The sequence below is a fragment of the Onthophagus taurus genome, chromosome 7 (assembly GCF_036711975.1).
Source record: "Onthophagus taurus isolate NC chromosome 7, IU_Otau_3.0, whole genome shotgun sequence".
Taxonomy (NCBI): Eukaryota; Metazoa; Arthropoda; class Insecta; order Coleoptera; family Scarabaeidae; genus Onthophagus; species Onthophagus taurus.
Genome location: NC_091972.1, coordinates 38,238,711 through 38,255,673, shown reverse-complemented (window position 1 = coordinate 38,255,673; position 16,963 = coordinate 38,238,711). Strand labels below are relative to the sequence as shown.

The window sequence follows — 16,963 nt, the reverse complement described above, 5'->3', positions numbered from 1 at the left end:
TATCTCATTAATCATGTCCCTCCGGAAATAGTGGCGCCAAATTGTCATCAAGTCCTCATTTTAAACATTCATGGAATTCCAAAGAAAATTCTTCGTTAATTATAAAAGATATAAATACTTCATTTAATAATTTTACTTAAACCATTGATGTTATTTTAGACAGGTTCATTTCTAACGAGATCTCATAAATTTTAACGAAAACTACCAAGTTTCAAATTTGAATCGCTTCATAACGAGGATTTCTTCGAAATCTGTTTCGAATTACAACGCGAGACGCACCCACAACAACCCAAATTTATGGTTTTTAAAAGAGTTTCTAAGTATCTTAATGACCCATAACGTTGCAGCTATTTAAAATTGGATTTATGACAAACTTAATTATCGGTTTTAACACTTTTTAACACATCCCAAATTATTTCTTCACTAACTAACTGTAATTAAATAAGCCCGATTTAATAACAACATTGATTTATTTCCTTTTTATTTTTAGGGCCATCTCATCTTCAAATTTCGGATCGTTTAATGTTTCGCAAAACGAGTCGAGATTTTTTTTATTTTAAATTAGGGAGGTGATGGAGGAAGTAAAAGGATACGGATGGTTAACCGAATACCTTGTTAGGTTACGCCGAACATGTGTGAAAGGAGAGGCTAAATTTTGTAGCTTCATCGTCGGCAAATACATTAAGAAAATGTTTAAAGAAACGGGTAGATATAGAAATGAGAGAGGAGGCGCCACCTCCTTCACTAATTCACGTAATTTACGGTTGACGTCTTTGTCAGCATATGCTCTTCATTTAAATTCCGAAATCTACGGATAATTTACTATAATTTATGTATAATAAGAGATATTAAGAACTTGAAAATAAAATTAAACGAAAATTAATTGATAACTCTGTGACAGTTTTTTGATTGATTTCTTAATTCTCCATAGTTGAACATAATAGATAATATATACCAAGAAGTATAACTACGTGTAGCAGTTAAAAGATGTGCGATGTTCCGACGGAAACCAAATAACTCTAATCTAATTAGAATACGAGTCCAATTAAAACAGTTTCGAAACTTGTAGTTTCAATTCCAAGAATTTCTGAATAATAGACGATTCTCTAAAATCATAAATGTTGTTAATTAATGGTCTTTAACAGTGTGATAAAATTTGTAATTAATGTTAAATAACAACATAATCGCCAAGAACCTTGTAAGATGAGACTCTCTATGAAGAAATTTTACTAAAGTCTGTATGAATGACCGAAAATACTCCTCTGAAATCATTCAACTCAAGTCATTGCAGACGGAGAGTGAATAGATAAAAAGATTCAACTCCAACACATTTCGACATAAGTTATGCAACATGTCTAATAATAAGATCGCCAAGGTCATCAAGTAGACACAAAAGCCTGCAAATTTGTTCATGGTAGGCAAAAAGAATATCTCATCTTTTATGTTGAAAAATCAGACCTGGAGATACAGATAAAGAAATACAACACAAACTTTGCAATGTAATTCATAATAATTCCTAGAGGCAAAGAAATCATTCATATGGTGATGGAAATGTTCAGAATGATAAGAATACTGCTTCCATCCCGGTACAAGGTATACGATTTAAAGCTTCCTGAGAGCATCGAAATGGCACCAATGAGGTAATCTAGACTCTAGAGCACGTTGCAAAATTCTACAACCAACAAGAGAAATAATTTAGGTTGTGGTGATAAGAACTACAACAAAGTAAAAGTAATAAAAATAAATAAACAAGCCAGATGCATCTAAAAAACAAGATGTAGGGATGCTTTTGAATACTTCTGAAAAAATTGATCCGCATCAGACTCTTAATTCAAACACGAATTAACAAACATAGGGCAAATTATTAAAATTCTTTATATCTGAAGAGTCATTGGGCAAGTACGACTCAATTTTTGATCCAGTCCAATAGGTCTAGAACAGAAGAAAGGAACGTCTCAACATAAACGAGTTGTACAAAGGCTTTGTCAAAACATATAGTAGACACTACTAGTTTAGGCCACTTTTTGACAAGAAAGCCAAATCACTGAGACCACCGTTAAAAGGAAAAGCCATCCACAAAATTACCTAAGGTAAAATTAGACAGGTCAATACACTGAACGGATTGAGTGCATACAAGAACCCTGCTACTATATTTCAAAAACATATTATAGTCATCACAATTCATCACTAAATGACGAACAGTGCGTGTACATAGGTTTCAATTGTGGCTGGAGGTTAGTTTTGTTTAATCAACACTACTAATACGAAGATGAAATTGTCATAGATTTAAGAAAAACGTATAGAGCCTTTCTGGCCTTGTAGAAGACTAATTGTTAGATAACTTAACTTCACTTCGAACTTGTTTCTGAAGAAGGTTGCAACATGGCATCTGAAACGTTAAACACTTTATTATTATATTATTAGTGTTAGTTCTAGTTTTAGTTTAATTAACACCGGTCGTGAAAACCTTCGTACTTTTATAACTTAACTTGTTAGGAAAACTAGATTGTACTTGCAGCAGACTAAATGTGTATTGCTTGAAGAAAAATACACATTGTTGTATTTATTGCAAAAGACAAGATTCTCATTACAGAAGATTAGATTCCCCTTATACAGGGTGATTCCCAACCTATACGCATAAACTTTGGGATTTACTCCTCACGACAAATACTGACTAATAAGAAAAAATATTTGTAGTAAAAGATTTTCTGTTTCATAGATCCATGATATTTACTTTCAAATCAAGAATACATAGAACATTTTAAAATAACATCACAGCAAGTGTTCGAAGTTATTTCCCATACTTTCTATGAATTGGGCTGCCCGAATCCACGATCTCCTACTAGCGTGGCCTAAACCAAGGAGTTGGCGAATTGTCTGGGCAGCAGCATGTATCTGGTTTTGCAATATTTCCTCAGTATTAACTTCCGTGGCGTACATCATGCTTTTTAAGTGATTCGAAAAGTAAAAATGAAGAGGATTGAAGCCGAGCGATCTCGGTGGCAAGCCATTGAACCATCTCGAGCTATCCATCTTCCAGGAAACACATTAGCTAGATGTGGCCTATCTAGGAAACTAAAAAACTTTTACTACCATTTTTTTCATCTATTAGTCATTATTAATCCTGAGGAATAAATATCCAAGTTTATGCGTATAGGTTGAGAATCATCCTGTAGAAGAATTTATAATGCTTGGAAAAGATTAGATTCTGCTTGAAGATTATTACACTGGAGAAGAATAGATACTGCTTTAAGAGGTACACACACTGTTTTAGGTTTAACAAAGAGTACGTTTTGCCGGAAAAAATCTATATATTGTTTGCAAGAGACCATTGTAGAATACTTCTCATAGAAACCTATACAATGTTTTGCAAAAGACCAGATACTGATTGAAGGTTATTGCATTGCAGAAGATTAGGCACTGCTTATAGAAGGCTAAATACTGGTTGCAGAAGGCTAAATACTATTTACAACAGACTACATACTAACTGAACATGAACACACACAAGATGAATACTGCTTAAAGAATATACTTTGTTGGAATCTCAATAAATATCACGTATTATAGAAAAATCTATTTAGTGCCTGCAAGAGACTAGCTTATTTGAGAAGACTGAATACTACTTGCAGAAGTATATTGGTTGCAAAAAATCAGGTAAAGCTTGAAGGTTACTACATGCAGAAGAATAGCTTGACAAAGACTACGTATTGCTCGAATAAATCTATATATTGCTTGGAAGAGATTAGATTTTTACAAAGGACAATATATTGCTTGCAGAAGATCAGATACAATTTGCAAAAGATAACTATAGCTTATAAAATCCTTAAAAACTTAATAATACTTTAGACCGTATTTGAGTTCTATTTAATGCCAAGTGGAAATCTGTAAATTATCGCCGGAAACATGATTTGCGAACAGTGCCCAAACTATCAATCCTGCTTTGAGCCAATTCAATTTGTAGCTCTAGACTGCAAAACCAATTATCGTAAAACAATTGTAAACTTTGATTTCTGGGAATACGATTGAGCTAAACGAATAACTGCATTATAACTAGAAGTAAAGTTAGATAGGTTGTCTGCAAGGCAAACTATGTTTACACTATTTTTTTGGCTTTTTCAGGTTGTACCGGTTTAGGCTACTTTTTCCTTTAATCGGCAGAATCATTTTATCTAACAATAGGTGTAGAGCATTTACATTTTTTTTTGTAGGATTTGGCTGTCTGGGGGTTTCTTTTTTAAACAAAGTTATTTTTTTCTGATTTCAAAAATATAGGATTCGACAAGTCTATTTCTTATTGTTTTAGAATAAAGCTAAAAATAACCTTTATAAAATTTCCAAACGCCGCCATCTAGTGTCGTCGAAGAAATTAAATTTACAGTTTCCTGTAAATTACGGGCCGGTAGAGGGGTTTTATTAACACAAAAAATAGTAATTTAACCTCTTAAGCGCTTATGTCGTATATAAGCGTCTTGACGAAAACCGCTACGAAGTGGGTATGTCGTATATATTGGCATCTTAGAAATTAAAGTGATATTCAATAAGCAAGACGTTTTTCGCCACTTATATTCTATTTTTGGCTAGAATAGACTTCGGTCTAACACATGTTTGAACTGGTTTCAGGTTTTAATTCCCTGTTCGCTTTTAAAACACATTTATGCGCTGTTCTGTTGATCGGTGCTCCACGTATTGCGTGTATAGTTTAGTTATAAACGTTTATAAATAATTTAGTTCCAAAACTATCCTGGTTTTGGAACTTACACATTAACTTCTGGGAAGTGACTACTGTTTATTTTTAGATAATTATTGCTCAAGTATTGATCTATGTGATAAACTAGCGAAATGTAAGACTGACTGTGTAGGAACTGCTCGATCAAACAGGAGAGGAATCCCAGACGAAGTTAAAAACACAAAAGTAGCAAGAGGAGAACAAATTGCACAGTTTAGAAAGAAGCAGATGATGTTGAAATGGAAAGACAAAAAATATATGATAATGGTAAGCTCCTTCCACAACAACAACACTCAGGAGGATATACAGTAAAAAAAGCCTATAGCAATTGTAGAATACAACACAGGCATGGGCGGTGTAGACCTAGCGGACAATTACTTACATTTTTATTCCTCTGCCAGAAAGAGACTAAAAAAATGTTACATGAAAATATTTCGCCACTTTTTGGACATAACTACCATAAATTGTTACGAAATTCATAGAAAACTTGGTGATAGAAAACATCGGCTACATTTTTTGATGGATCTGGGTGAAGTGCTTGTTGAAAAATATGCTAAAGAAAAAAATCTTTCAGAAGACCGATCAAGGACACCAAGGCCTTCTTGGCTACTAGAGCGACATTTCCCAGATTTCATTTCACCTACAACAAAACAAAAGCCGAAAAAATGATGCGTCCTTTGTTATGAAAACAAAATTAGAAAGGAATGACGATACTGGTGCAGCATGGCATTCGAAACGTCAAACATTTTTTCAAAAGACGCAAAATGTTTAAATACCGTTCCGCGTTTAAATTTGATATGATAAAAGATGATTATTTAGCAATGCCTTAGTACGCCCTATATGTTGGTCATTTCAATTAAATATTCCCGCACTGCTAATGTGAACCGATGAAGCATCGGTTCAGATAGCTATTCTACTGAAACCTGGGTTTTCATTAACCTGAACTAGGCACCAATGGCAAAACTTAAACCTTCTTTGGCTATCACCATCCCGTAAGTGATGAATAATTCGAGGAACATATGGCTTATATTTTTGTTTATGTAAAACTCGAAGACAGTGGCTTCTCGAAATGCCAAGATCATGCTCCATTTCGCGGTTTGATATAGAAGAATCTGCTGTAACTATTGCTAAAACATTTATTTTTTCGTCTTGATTTTCTTTATTATACGTTTTTGATCTAGGTTTTTTGAAAGAATCAAATGTTTTTACATTTTCCACCAAACGACCAAATATTTTCGCATTTTCTTCTTTCCGGGTATCTATTAGATCAAAATTTTTTACACGAACCGTCATCATTTTCACTCTAGTATTTATGATTAAAAGTATGCCACGACTTGCAGAAACAGTATACTATGCAATAGATGCAAAAATATTTCGCCTTACGATCGTAGCTTCTTGAACATACGAAAAACCTTCCTATAATCTTTGGGATCTTGGCAGTTGACAACTTTTCGCGGAGTCATTTTCATTCATTTTCGGATTATGGTTTAATATGGTTACATTTTTTTTTACCATTTTAGTCTTGGTTAGTTCCTTTATAAATCACTTGTGCAATAATGGAAGCAGTGTTCAAGAGACTAGATGCGATTGTGAGAAGACGATAGATGTGTTGAATCATCACAGGTTATATTCCGATTGTTGTCAACGATATCAATAGGAGAGTTACTGATGCAGCACATTTGGTTGTCTTTCAAATTCAAGACAATACGAATATCCAGTAACCAATGCCCATACTTAACAGACTTATTAGGCATATAGTTTGCAAAACCACTTATTATAATATAACAAATTATAATAAACAGGAATTTTATTTATATAGAGAATGAAAGAAGGAGAAAAATTAAAACATTTTTTATTTAAATTTTCGATGTTTATTTAAGTAAAAAATATATTTACTTAATTATATATATTTACAAAAATTCTTTTGGTCACAAAATTTTCATAAAGAAAAATAAGAAGTAGTAAAAATTAATAAGTTGGTTATTAATAAAGACTTGTGACAGATATTCGAGATTTTCTTGACTTATCACATTTATGACTCAAAGATAAAAACATCACAGCATTTATTTTTTTAATATTATTGCTATAAAATTTCTGTTAATTACCATTTTTTACTTTGACCTATGCGATAAACATCTCGTTGAAAAATTATTTTTTTTGTAATCCTTTAACTTTCTAATTAAATAACTCAACAACATCTTTTAGCTACGATATCACCGTGAGCTATTGAATTGATACTAGCACCTACAATTTCTGTATGTCCAACGTCGGTGGCATTTTGATCGCTGGCAGAAGCTAACAAAACATTTTCATCCATCGATTCGAATTTTTCTAATGATTTATAAGCGTCATTGTTCGTTGATTTCATAATAATATCTCTGGCTAAACTTAAAAATATTTGTTCTATACCCTAAAAATATTTTAATTACATTTAATAAATTTAATTTATAAGAATTACCTTATCTTCTTTGGCTGAACACTCGAAATACTTAGCATCAATCGAATGAGAATATTGTAATGCCTCCTCGTAACTAACTTCCCTATTATCTAAATCGATTTTATTACCAACGACGTAAATAAAAATTGGTTCATCGATGTTTCTCTTTAATTCGGTGACCCAAACTTTCATATGATCGAATGTGTCTCGTTGGGTTATATCGAAAACTAATAATGCCCCATTGGCGTTACGATAAAATAAAGGTGTCATGGATTTGAAGCGTTCTTGACCTGCAGTATCCCAAACCTATTCATAATTTTTTAAGTACATCTTCGCGGTGTGTTTAAAATTAAAATTACCTGCAATTTAACTGTTATTCCTTCAACATCGATTCGTGATGTAAAAAATGAGGCTCCTACGGTTGATGGAGTTTCTGTACTAAAAATTTTCTCAACGTATCTTAGAATTGTTGATGTTTTACCAACACCTATTAATAACAACAATTTCCATTTTTAATCATAACATAAAATAAAAAACAATTTTTGGGATACGTGTTCATTTTTTTGGTAAAACAAATTTTTATTCATTTATAACGGTGCAATTGATGTTTTTTGATACCTTAATACTTGATAATAAAAATTTATGCATTTGTTCGTGTTAAAAATAGAATTTCTTTGTGTGATAATGAAAACAAAATAAAACAATCACTAACATTTTGAATTAAATCTGATGATGTTTTTAAAACAAAAAAATAATTTATAACTTAATAATTATTTTATTACCTCAAAATCATCAAAAAACTTGTTGACCTATAATTTATATTTGTATTATCACCCCAACGATCTCTAAATGTGTATAATTCTTATTGGTTTTCTATATCGGTTATCGCGATAAAATTTGACGTAAATAGACGCAAGTTAAACAATTTTTATCAGACCTCTTCAAAATTTATCTCTTAAAAGATCACTCTACATTTTACCTCAAAACCACGTTGATTTCTTTATTACAACAAATTTATACGACGTAAGTTTATTTATTTATTTTATTATTTATACTTTATTTTATTAATTTTAGATCATGGCGATTAAAGATCTCATTGTCAGGACTATTCACTGGATTTTCACCTTTAAACATATAGTTCTCGCTGCAATTGGTGCGGCTGCTTCTTACCACATCAATGGGTTAGAAAAGAACTTGAAATATCTCAACGATTTCTTCATCATTTTAAGTTGTATGGCCGTCGTTGTTGTTGGATTAATTAGGAAGTTAGAAAATCTTTATTTAAGAGGATTTGCAATGGCTTTACTTTTCGTTTTACTTTATCTCAGAACTCCGCTTTATTGGAGTACTTTCGCTTGGTTGGGTGTCGTAATTATGTATTAATTAATTATTATTTCAATGAAATATAGTTTTATAAAAAATATTTAAGTGTATTATTATAAGAAGATTTCTTAAAACGCCTTAAAAGATATAGATGATTTATGGTAAGATGTGTCAGCTTTATTTCAAGCTTAAATAGCTCATGCATTGATAGTGAACAGTGACATATTTTTGCTATGTCGTAAAGTTGTAATCATTGGTATGTAAGAAATGTAGTTGTTTTTCAATAAGTCTGGTTCAATTATGCGTCATTTTATTCATTCCTAAAGGTTATGCGTCAGTTAAGATACACATAAACCCGAAGTTGCAAACATTGCACATCGTTTTTAAACAGAAAGAGATAAGAAATAAACAAGAAGTAAAGAGAAAAGTTAACGAAATGGAGAGGGAGTAAGAGATATTGCAAGATTATACCGGGAATTTCATATAACTCGCAATATATGAATGCAACCATAGTTAAGAAACTACTATGCACCTGCACTGTCCCACATAAAATGCAACATAGCTTAATAGTATAGGAATTGGGTAGTTTTGCAAATGAAAAGTTTTGCTTGGAAAAGGTGATGTCCTTATGATAACTCTGAGTTTCCATCTTAAGAGACGCACCCAAAAATAAATATTATAAATGATCAGATTGAACTCCAGAGCAAACCACTGCTCACCTTTCTTCGATGATCTCGCTCCATCTCTTTTATTCCCGTTTTGTTACATAATTCGTCTTTGTAGTGTGTTTTCTTGTTATTTTATCAAGTAAGTTAGTGATTTTGCGATAAGTCAGATTCGGTATCCCCTCGACCGGCTATCCGGTTATCCAGCATATCTATCCGGCCATTATGGTTATAACTTCTGGTGCATTTCTGAAGTGATACCTTACATTGCCACATTATTGCGATATTTGAATAAAAATGAAATTAATAAGAAAGCAAATAAGATATGTCAACTTATTTGGATCCAAGATATAAAATGAACTTTTTTGATGCTGATTTAACTCACGAAGCAACTCTTAAAGGAGGACACTTTAATTAATAATTGGTGATATTTCCACAAGGATCCTTTAAGAAATGAATTTTATAGCGAATTTTGAAAGTTATCGATGAAAATTGCAACATCGAAAATTTTATCAAAACTTTAAATATTATTTTCTCAAAAACTAAAAGTTATTTTTCAAAACGTGTTGATTCATTGGAAAGAGGACACTCTTATTAACACTTTGGGAAATTTTTATACTCATATTCCAAGAAATGGATTTTATACGAATTTTTAAAACTTAATCGGCGAAAACTGCAAAATTCGAAAAAATTTTCGATCATTTCAAAAATTTATTTCTCAAAAACTAAAAGCGATTTTTCAAAACGGCTTGTTGCATTAAAAAGAGGATACTTTAATTAATAATTGGTGATATTTCCACAAGGATCCTTCAAAAAATTAACTTTACAGCGAATTTTGAAAATTATCGATGAAAATTGCAACATCGAAAATTTTATCAAAACTTTAAATATTGTTTTCTCAAAAACTAAAAGTTATTTTTCAAAACGTGTTGGTTCATTGGAAAGAGGACACTTTCATTAACACTTTGGGAAATTTTCATACTCATATTCCAAGAAATGGATTTTATACGAATTTTTAAAAGTTAATCGGCGGAAATTGCAAAATTCGAAAAAATTGTCGATCATTTCAAAAATTTATTTCTCAAGAACTAAAAGTGATTTTTCAAAACGGTTTGTTGCATTAAAAAGAGGATACTTTAATTAATAATTGGTGATATTTCCACAAGGATCCTTCAAGAAATTAACTTTACAGCGAATTTTGAAAAGTACCGAGGAAAATTGCAACAACGAAAATTTTATCAAAACTTCAAATATTGTTTTCTCAAAAACTAAAAGTTATTTTTCAAAACGTGTTGCTTCATTGGAAAGAGGACACTTTTATTAACACTTTGGGAAATTTTCATACTTATATTCCAAGAAATGGATTTTATACGAATTTTTAAAACTTAATCGTGGGAAATTGCAACAGTCGAAAAAATTGTCAATTATTTCAAAAATTTATTTCTCAAGAACTAAAAGTGATTTTTCAAAATGGCTTTTTGCATTAAAACGAGGATACTTTAATTAATAATCGAAAGTGATAACAGCGACAGTTCTGTTAGTAATGAATGTGATGATGAATTATAAGCGAAGAGAAGAAAACTAGACGAAACTGCAGCAAGAGATAAATATAAGATATAAATAAAGTTGTATTCAATGAAAAAATTCCTATTGGGGTTGAACTCGATTATTATCTGCAGTGTGCAACACCTAAAAGTAATACAACTTCCTGTGAATGGTGGAGTACTAAGTAATAGGTTTTTCAAACTGGATAAGCCAGATACCGGATAGTTGCCGGATATCCGTTCCACCACTAATGTAAGTCCATAATTTTGTATATTTTAATTTTATATTTAAAGATTTTCATTTTAGTTTTGCTTTAAAAGTTTTTTAACTTATGTCTAAGTTCCTCGTTCATTTTTGACAGTAAGTTTTAAGATATTTTCTTGTTATTCAATTTAATATCATTGTAGATTCAGCTGATGATGGCCTATTAGCCGAAACCGGTACTGAATACATTAATTTTTATAGCGAGAAAGAAGTTATTTTATTTAAATACCTAAATTTCATTTATTTTCCTTTATAAGTCACAATATGGATTACCAAAGATACATAAAAAAATTTCTTTTATCTGCTTTACGTAGCTATTTATAATGCTTATGTTCTGTATTCTTAGTTGCGTAATTCAGCAATCGATTGTAAATTTTCGATATATCACAGAAGATATTCTACATAGTTTGTCTCTTCCTAAGTACTCGACACGTGGCAGATCGTAGCAAAGTGAGTACCCAAATCGATTATAGGCAAATCATTGGCCACATTTTCCTAAATGTATTTTCCGTTAACAAAAAGTAATATCCTGCAAGGAGATGCCATGTGCGTATAAAAAATAATAAGAATCGAAACAAATTGGCAGTGTAAAATACATCTAGTTCTTCTACATATTCTAAAATGATTTGTACTTTACACAATTATTAATTTATTTTACAATGTTACTTAATTATTAAATATTACCACTGATTAAATATTATATAGCAATCCTGTTGAGTAATATCTGTTCTCAACATCAAACAAACGCTATAAGACCAAAAATCTCGATTATTCTCGCTATTAAGCGATGAAATGATGCTACTTTGCTCTGGCTCTCCTGGACATCAGGCACCCGATTACAAACATAGTCGTCCTATGACAAGGATGGCTCGACATCTAACATAGAGCAACAATCAAATCGCTCCACAAGTTTATGATCAGCCAAATGAAGTGACTCCAATTTGTACAACCAAATGTGTAGGTAAAATGAATATAGTGCATCGACAACTATATCTTATAATCATTTTATTGTATCGATCAAATACTTGAGCAAAAACTAGATGTTTTGTAAAAAGTAGGCGGAGTTTTATGCCATTCTTTCATGAAGGTACTTTTCAGCACAGTTTCCTGGTAACGATACGTTCCCAAATTTTGCTATCCATATGGTTCCAGTAATCTTTATTCTCGCAATCTTTCGCAAATTTTAATCCGACGTTCTGGTTCCTTTTGCTAATTAGTGGTTTACGTCACACCATCCTATCCTTTTAAATCTGCATCATAAAGCATATTTCTGATAATTGACGCAACTCATTTTTAGCAACATCAGTCAGCAAAGACATTTAGGGAATTCCCCTTATCGATTATATCAAACTGCAAATGACTGTTATTCTTACTCACCGCTGTATTAAATTAACGCATAATTAGTTTGGAATTAAATTGTTTTTTTATTAAAATGAATTAATTTAAATGATTTGTGTTTGGTTTTGAAAGTGTTATAAATATAGTATTGAAAATCAATTTATTCTTTTTTTCTACTTGCCTTAGTTTGAATCTTTTTGGTAGAATAACATTACAGCAAAACCTCGATATAAAGGATTAATAGGGGAAAGGAGTGTCCATTAGAGCTAAAAGTCCGCTATATGAATAATTTTAATGCACGCAAATTTGGATAGCTATCCATAATATTGCGTTCAGTCTACGTGGTTTTATATTTATACCAAGGACGGTAGAATCTAAGAGGACTGCTACATCCGGGGAACAGATGCATAGCTCGAAGGCCCGTTCGTGACGTCAGCGCTGAATAACAATTAAAGCCGTCTTAAGAGACGTTCGTCTAAACCCGAATGTTTGTAGTTCTAGGGCTAGTGTTAGTTCCACTTTTAGTTCAATAAAAATATACAACAATCTAGCACTGAATAACAACTAAAACTATAACTACCGTCTTTGATTTATATATCGTATAAACAACTATTTAGGGGAATACCCCGAGTTGTATTCTATGTATGTCTGCTAACATGTCGAATTAGGCAACACATTATGCAAAAGTATATATTTGGTTGCCTATATGTAATGTAAATTATTAATATCTTTCAGCAAATATTTAGTAATTTTGTTTATTGTTATATTTAATAAGAAAACCAACACAATTTTTATGTATATAATAAATTATTAGCGATCTTAATAAACAAAGTGTATCATAAGCTGCCTATATAAAGTAAATAAACATAATTTTTAATTGATTATAATCTTATCATAAATTTTAGTTTGTAAAGAAATATTTATTAAATATTGCTAAGTGTAATGTACTTTTTTGTATTAATATATATGTATAATAAAAATGATCACTTATCATTACAAAAAATAATGATTGAATAGTAACAAAATTACAAAGTTGTTCAATTAAAAATATTATTAACTAAACACGTGTAAAACAACGATAAGAATGGTAAATTAAAATAAAAATGTTTCAGCCTTGAACACAAAAAAATATGTGATAAAGAACAAGGAAAATAACACAACCTAGATTTCTCTAAATACTCTAATTAAACTAAGTTATTTGATGAATTTTATGAATTCAATTTTTAAACTGTTTAAAATTAAAATTAATCATAATTTTAAGCAAAAATCAACACACCAGTAATGAGCAAAACAAAAACAAAACAACATAACCCCAAAAACATTTGTTTTTAAAAAAGATTTCGATTTTACCTTGATGTCCTAAAACGACCAATTTCCCATTGATTACTTGCATTTTTTGAATCATGTAGCACCTGTTCAACTGCACCCTTTATTATTAATAATAAAATATTTAATTGACAGATAGGAATTAGATTTGATGCAATATTTGCATCGTTATTGCTTGTTGACTTAATAATTGATGTTTAAGTCAATAGATGGCGGAATTTGAACTATAAAGAATTCTGTAATGTTAAATAGGTTGCCTAAATTAATGTAAAGTAAAACATTCTAAAAAATTGCTTATGATTCATAACGATTGGAATATTTATAAAGAATGCTGTAAAGATTACTATGTAATTGATGATTCTTACTGCTAGGAATGAAATTTAGGTGTAATCATTTTGTGAATCATTAGTGTAATTAAATATTCATGTTAAATAAATTAATTTGAAACGTAATAATTTTTTAACAGTTAAAATAAAATATCGAAATAACATCTATAACAAATAACAAAAATATCGATAACAAAAATAAATTTCTCTAAGAATTTAAGATAATGATTTTATTACTTAAAAACAATTATCGCGAATTAAGTTTATAAAAAAAATGATACTAACACAACAAGGACTTTTGTAATATAATCTCTTTTAAGTAAAGGTAATTTATCGTTATCAACGTATAAATAAATTGTTATCTTTGCCGAAACGACTTCACGACATTTAATGCTTTCTTCGAATTCTATTCCACTTTTAGTATTAATTTTCTCTCTTTATCGTCACAATCGAGTGGGATCTGCTATATAAATTTTTACAACGGAGTCATTAAAGTGTACTTTCGTAAGTTTCGTTGAGGTGAAAGCAACTCTCTAAAGTCGAGGAGAAATTTGTTATAAAAAATGAGTCCGAAACGTAAGTATTCAATATATTATTATAGTCTTGTTGTTTAATATATTTTATTTTCTTTATAGGGCCTAAAACACGAACGGTGTTTTTGTACTGTGATGTACCATCAATGCCCGATTTTAGACCTCCTGTTGGAATGCCACATTGTCCACCGATTCATCCAGGTCCACCTCCAGTTCATCCTCATCCTTGTCCACCACCGATTCATCCTCATCCTTGTCCACCACCGATTCATCCTCATCCGTGTCCACCACCAACTTATCCAGGACCTCCAATTCATCCATGTCCACCAATTCATCCTGGACCTCCAATTCACCCAGGACCCCCAATTCATCCAGGTCCACCAACTCAACCTTGCCCATGCCCACCTACAAAACCATGTCGTCCACATTCTGGAAAAGATTCATCTTCGAGTTCATCTTCAAGTAGCTCATCGTCCTCTTCATCATGTTCTTCGTCTTCTGATGATAAGAAAGGAAACAAAGAAGGACAATGGCCTTGCCATAACCATCATTGCCGCGATGTTTGGGCTTTGGTTCTTTTGGCGAAACGATCGAAAGGTGACAAGAAACTTTGCCATAGGGGACATAAAAAATTGAACAAGAAAGAAGAGTGTAGGAGAAAAGTTGAGATACACCATTTAAATCAGTTTTGTCAACAGTGTAGAAATGCATGTATGACAGGTCAAGTTTCTGTGAGTAGGAAGCTGGTTAAAAGATATAGGAAGGAACGTAAAGGAAAATCATGTAAACATAAGAAATAAAATGTGTTGTTGATGTAATTTTTAAAATTTCTTGTAGTGTGTTAAAATAAAGCTTCAGTATTTTTGACATTTCACAAACATCAGAGTTTTCTATTTTAGATCATTCCTTCTAAATTGTTTAATGTTGTTAATGAATTTTATAACGAATTTTGAAAGTTATCGATAAAAATTGCAACATCGAAAATTATATCAAAACTTAAAATGTTGTTTTCTCATAAACTAAAAGTTATTTTTCAACACGTGTTGGTTCATTGGAAAGAGAACACTTTTATTAACACTTTGGGAAATTTTCAAACTCATATTTCAAGAATTGGATTTTATACGAATTTTTAAAACTTAATCGGCGAAAATTGTAAAATTCGGAAATTATTTCAAAAATTTATTTCTCAAGAACTAAAAGTGATTTTTCAAAACGGCTTGTTGCATTAAAAAGAGGATACTTTAATTAATAATTGGTGATATTTCCACAAGGATCCTGCAAGAAATTAATTTTATAGCAAATTTTGAAAATTATCGATGAAAATTGCAACATCGAAAATTTTATTGAAACTTCAAATATTGTTTTCTCAAAAACTAAAAGCTATTTTTCAAAACGGGTTGGAACATTGGAAAGAGGGCACTTTTATTAATACTTTGGGGAATTTTCATACTCATATTCCAAAAAATGGATTTTATACGAATTTTTAAAACTTAATCGGCGGAAATTGCAAAATTCGAAAAAATTGTCGATTATTTTGAACATTTATTTCTCAAGAACTAAAAGTAATTTTTCAAAATGGTTAGTTGCAACAAAAAGAGGATACTTTAATTAATAACTGGTGATATTTTCACAAGGATCCTTCAAGAAATTAATTTTATAGCGAATTTTGAAACTTATTGATAAAAATTGCAACATCGAAAATTTGATCAAAACTTCAAATATTGTTTTCTCAAAAACTATAAGTTATTTTTCAAAACGGGTTGGTTCATTGGAAAGAGGACACTCTTATTAACAAGTTGGGAAATTTTCATACTCATATTCCAAGCAATGGATTTTATACGAATTTTTAAAACTTAATCGGCGGAAATTGCAAAATTCGAAAAAATTGTCAATTATTACAAAAATTTATTTCTCAAGAACTAAAAGTGATTTTTCAAAACGGCTTTTTGCATTAAAAAAGGATACTTTAATTAATAATTGGTGATATTTCCACAATGATCCTTCAAGAAATTAATTTTATAGCGAATTTTGAAAATTATCGTTGAAAATTGCAACATCGAAAATTTTATCAAAACTTCATGTATTGTTTTCTCAAGAACTAAAAGTGATCTTTTAAAGCGGCTATTTGCATTAAAAAGAGGATACTTTAATTAATAATTGGCGGTATTTCCACAAGGATCCTTCAAGAAATGAATTTTATAACGAATTTTGAAGGTTATCGATGAAAATTGCAAAATCGAAAATTTTATCAAAACTTCTAATATTGTTTTCTCAAAAACTAAAAGTTATTTTTCAAAACGTGTTGGTTCATTGGAAAGATGACACTTTTATTAACACTTTGGAAAATTTTCATACTCATTTTTCAAGAACTGCATTTTATGCGAATTTTTAAAACATAATCGGTAAAAATTGTCAGTTATTTCAAAAATTTATTTCTAAAAAACTAAAAGTGATTTTTCAAAACCGCTTTTTGCATTAAA

At 30.7% G+C, this 16,963-nt stretch overlaps 2 protein-coding genes and 1 long non-coding RNA gene across 3 annotated transcripts; 2 read left to right on the top strand and 1 right to left on the bottom strand.

The window, feature by feature from the left end:
* Positions 1-6,561: 6,561 nt before the first annotated feature.
* Positions 6,562-13,807, bottom strand: LOC111423046 (ras-related protein RabJ-like). The gene is made up of 4 exons (XM_023056299.2): positions 13,649-13,807; positions 7,523-7,650; positions 7,185-7,469; positions 6,562-7,136 (listed from the first exon to the last, which is right to left on the bottom strand). The coding sequence occupies exons 1-4, from the start codon at positions 13,701-13,703 to the stop codon at positions 6,915-6,917; spliced, it is 690 nt and encodes a 229-aa protein (XP_022912067.1). The 5' UTR covers positions 13,704-13,807; the 3' UTR covers positions 6,562-6,914.
* LOC111423047 (uncharacterized) lies at positions 7,945-8,586 on the top strand. The gene is made up of 2 exons (XR_002707405.2): positions 7,945-8,186; positions 8,238-8,586. It is a non-coding gene; the product is annotated as an uncharacterized lncRNA (long non-coding RNA).
* A 566-nt stretch (positions 13,808-14,373) lies between the features above and the next one.
* Positions 14,374-15,361, top strand: LOC111423044 (annexin A11-like). Its single transcript, XM_023056298.2, has 2 exons — positions 14,374-14,526; positions 14,586-15,361. The coding sequence occupies exons 1-2, from the start codon at positions 14,514-14,516 to the stop codon at positions 15,281-15,283; spliced, it is 711 nt and encodes a 236-aa protein (XP_022912066.2). The 5' UTR covers positions 14,374-14,513; the 3' UTR covers positions 15,284-15,361.
* Positions 15,362-16,963: the final 1,602 nt, after the last annotated feature.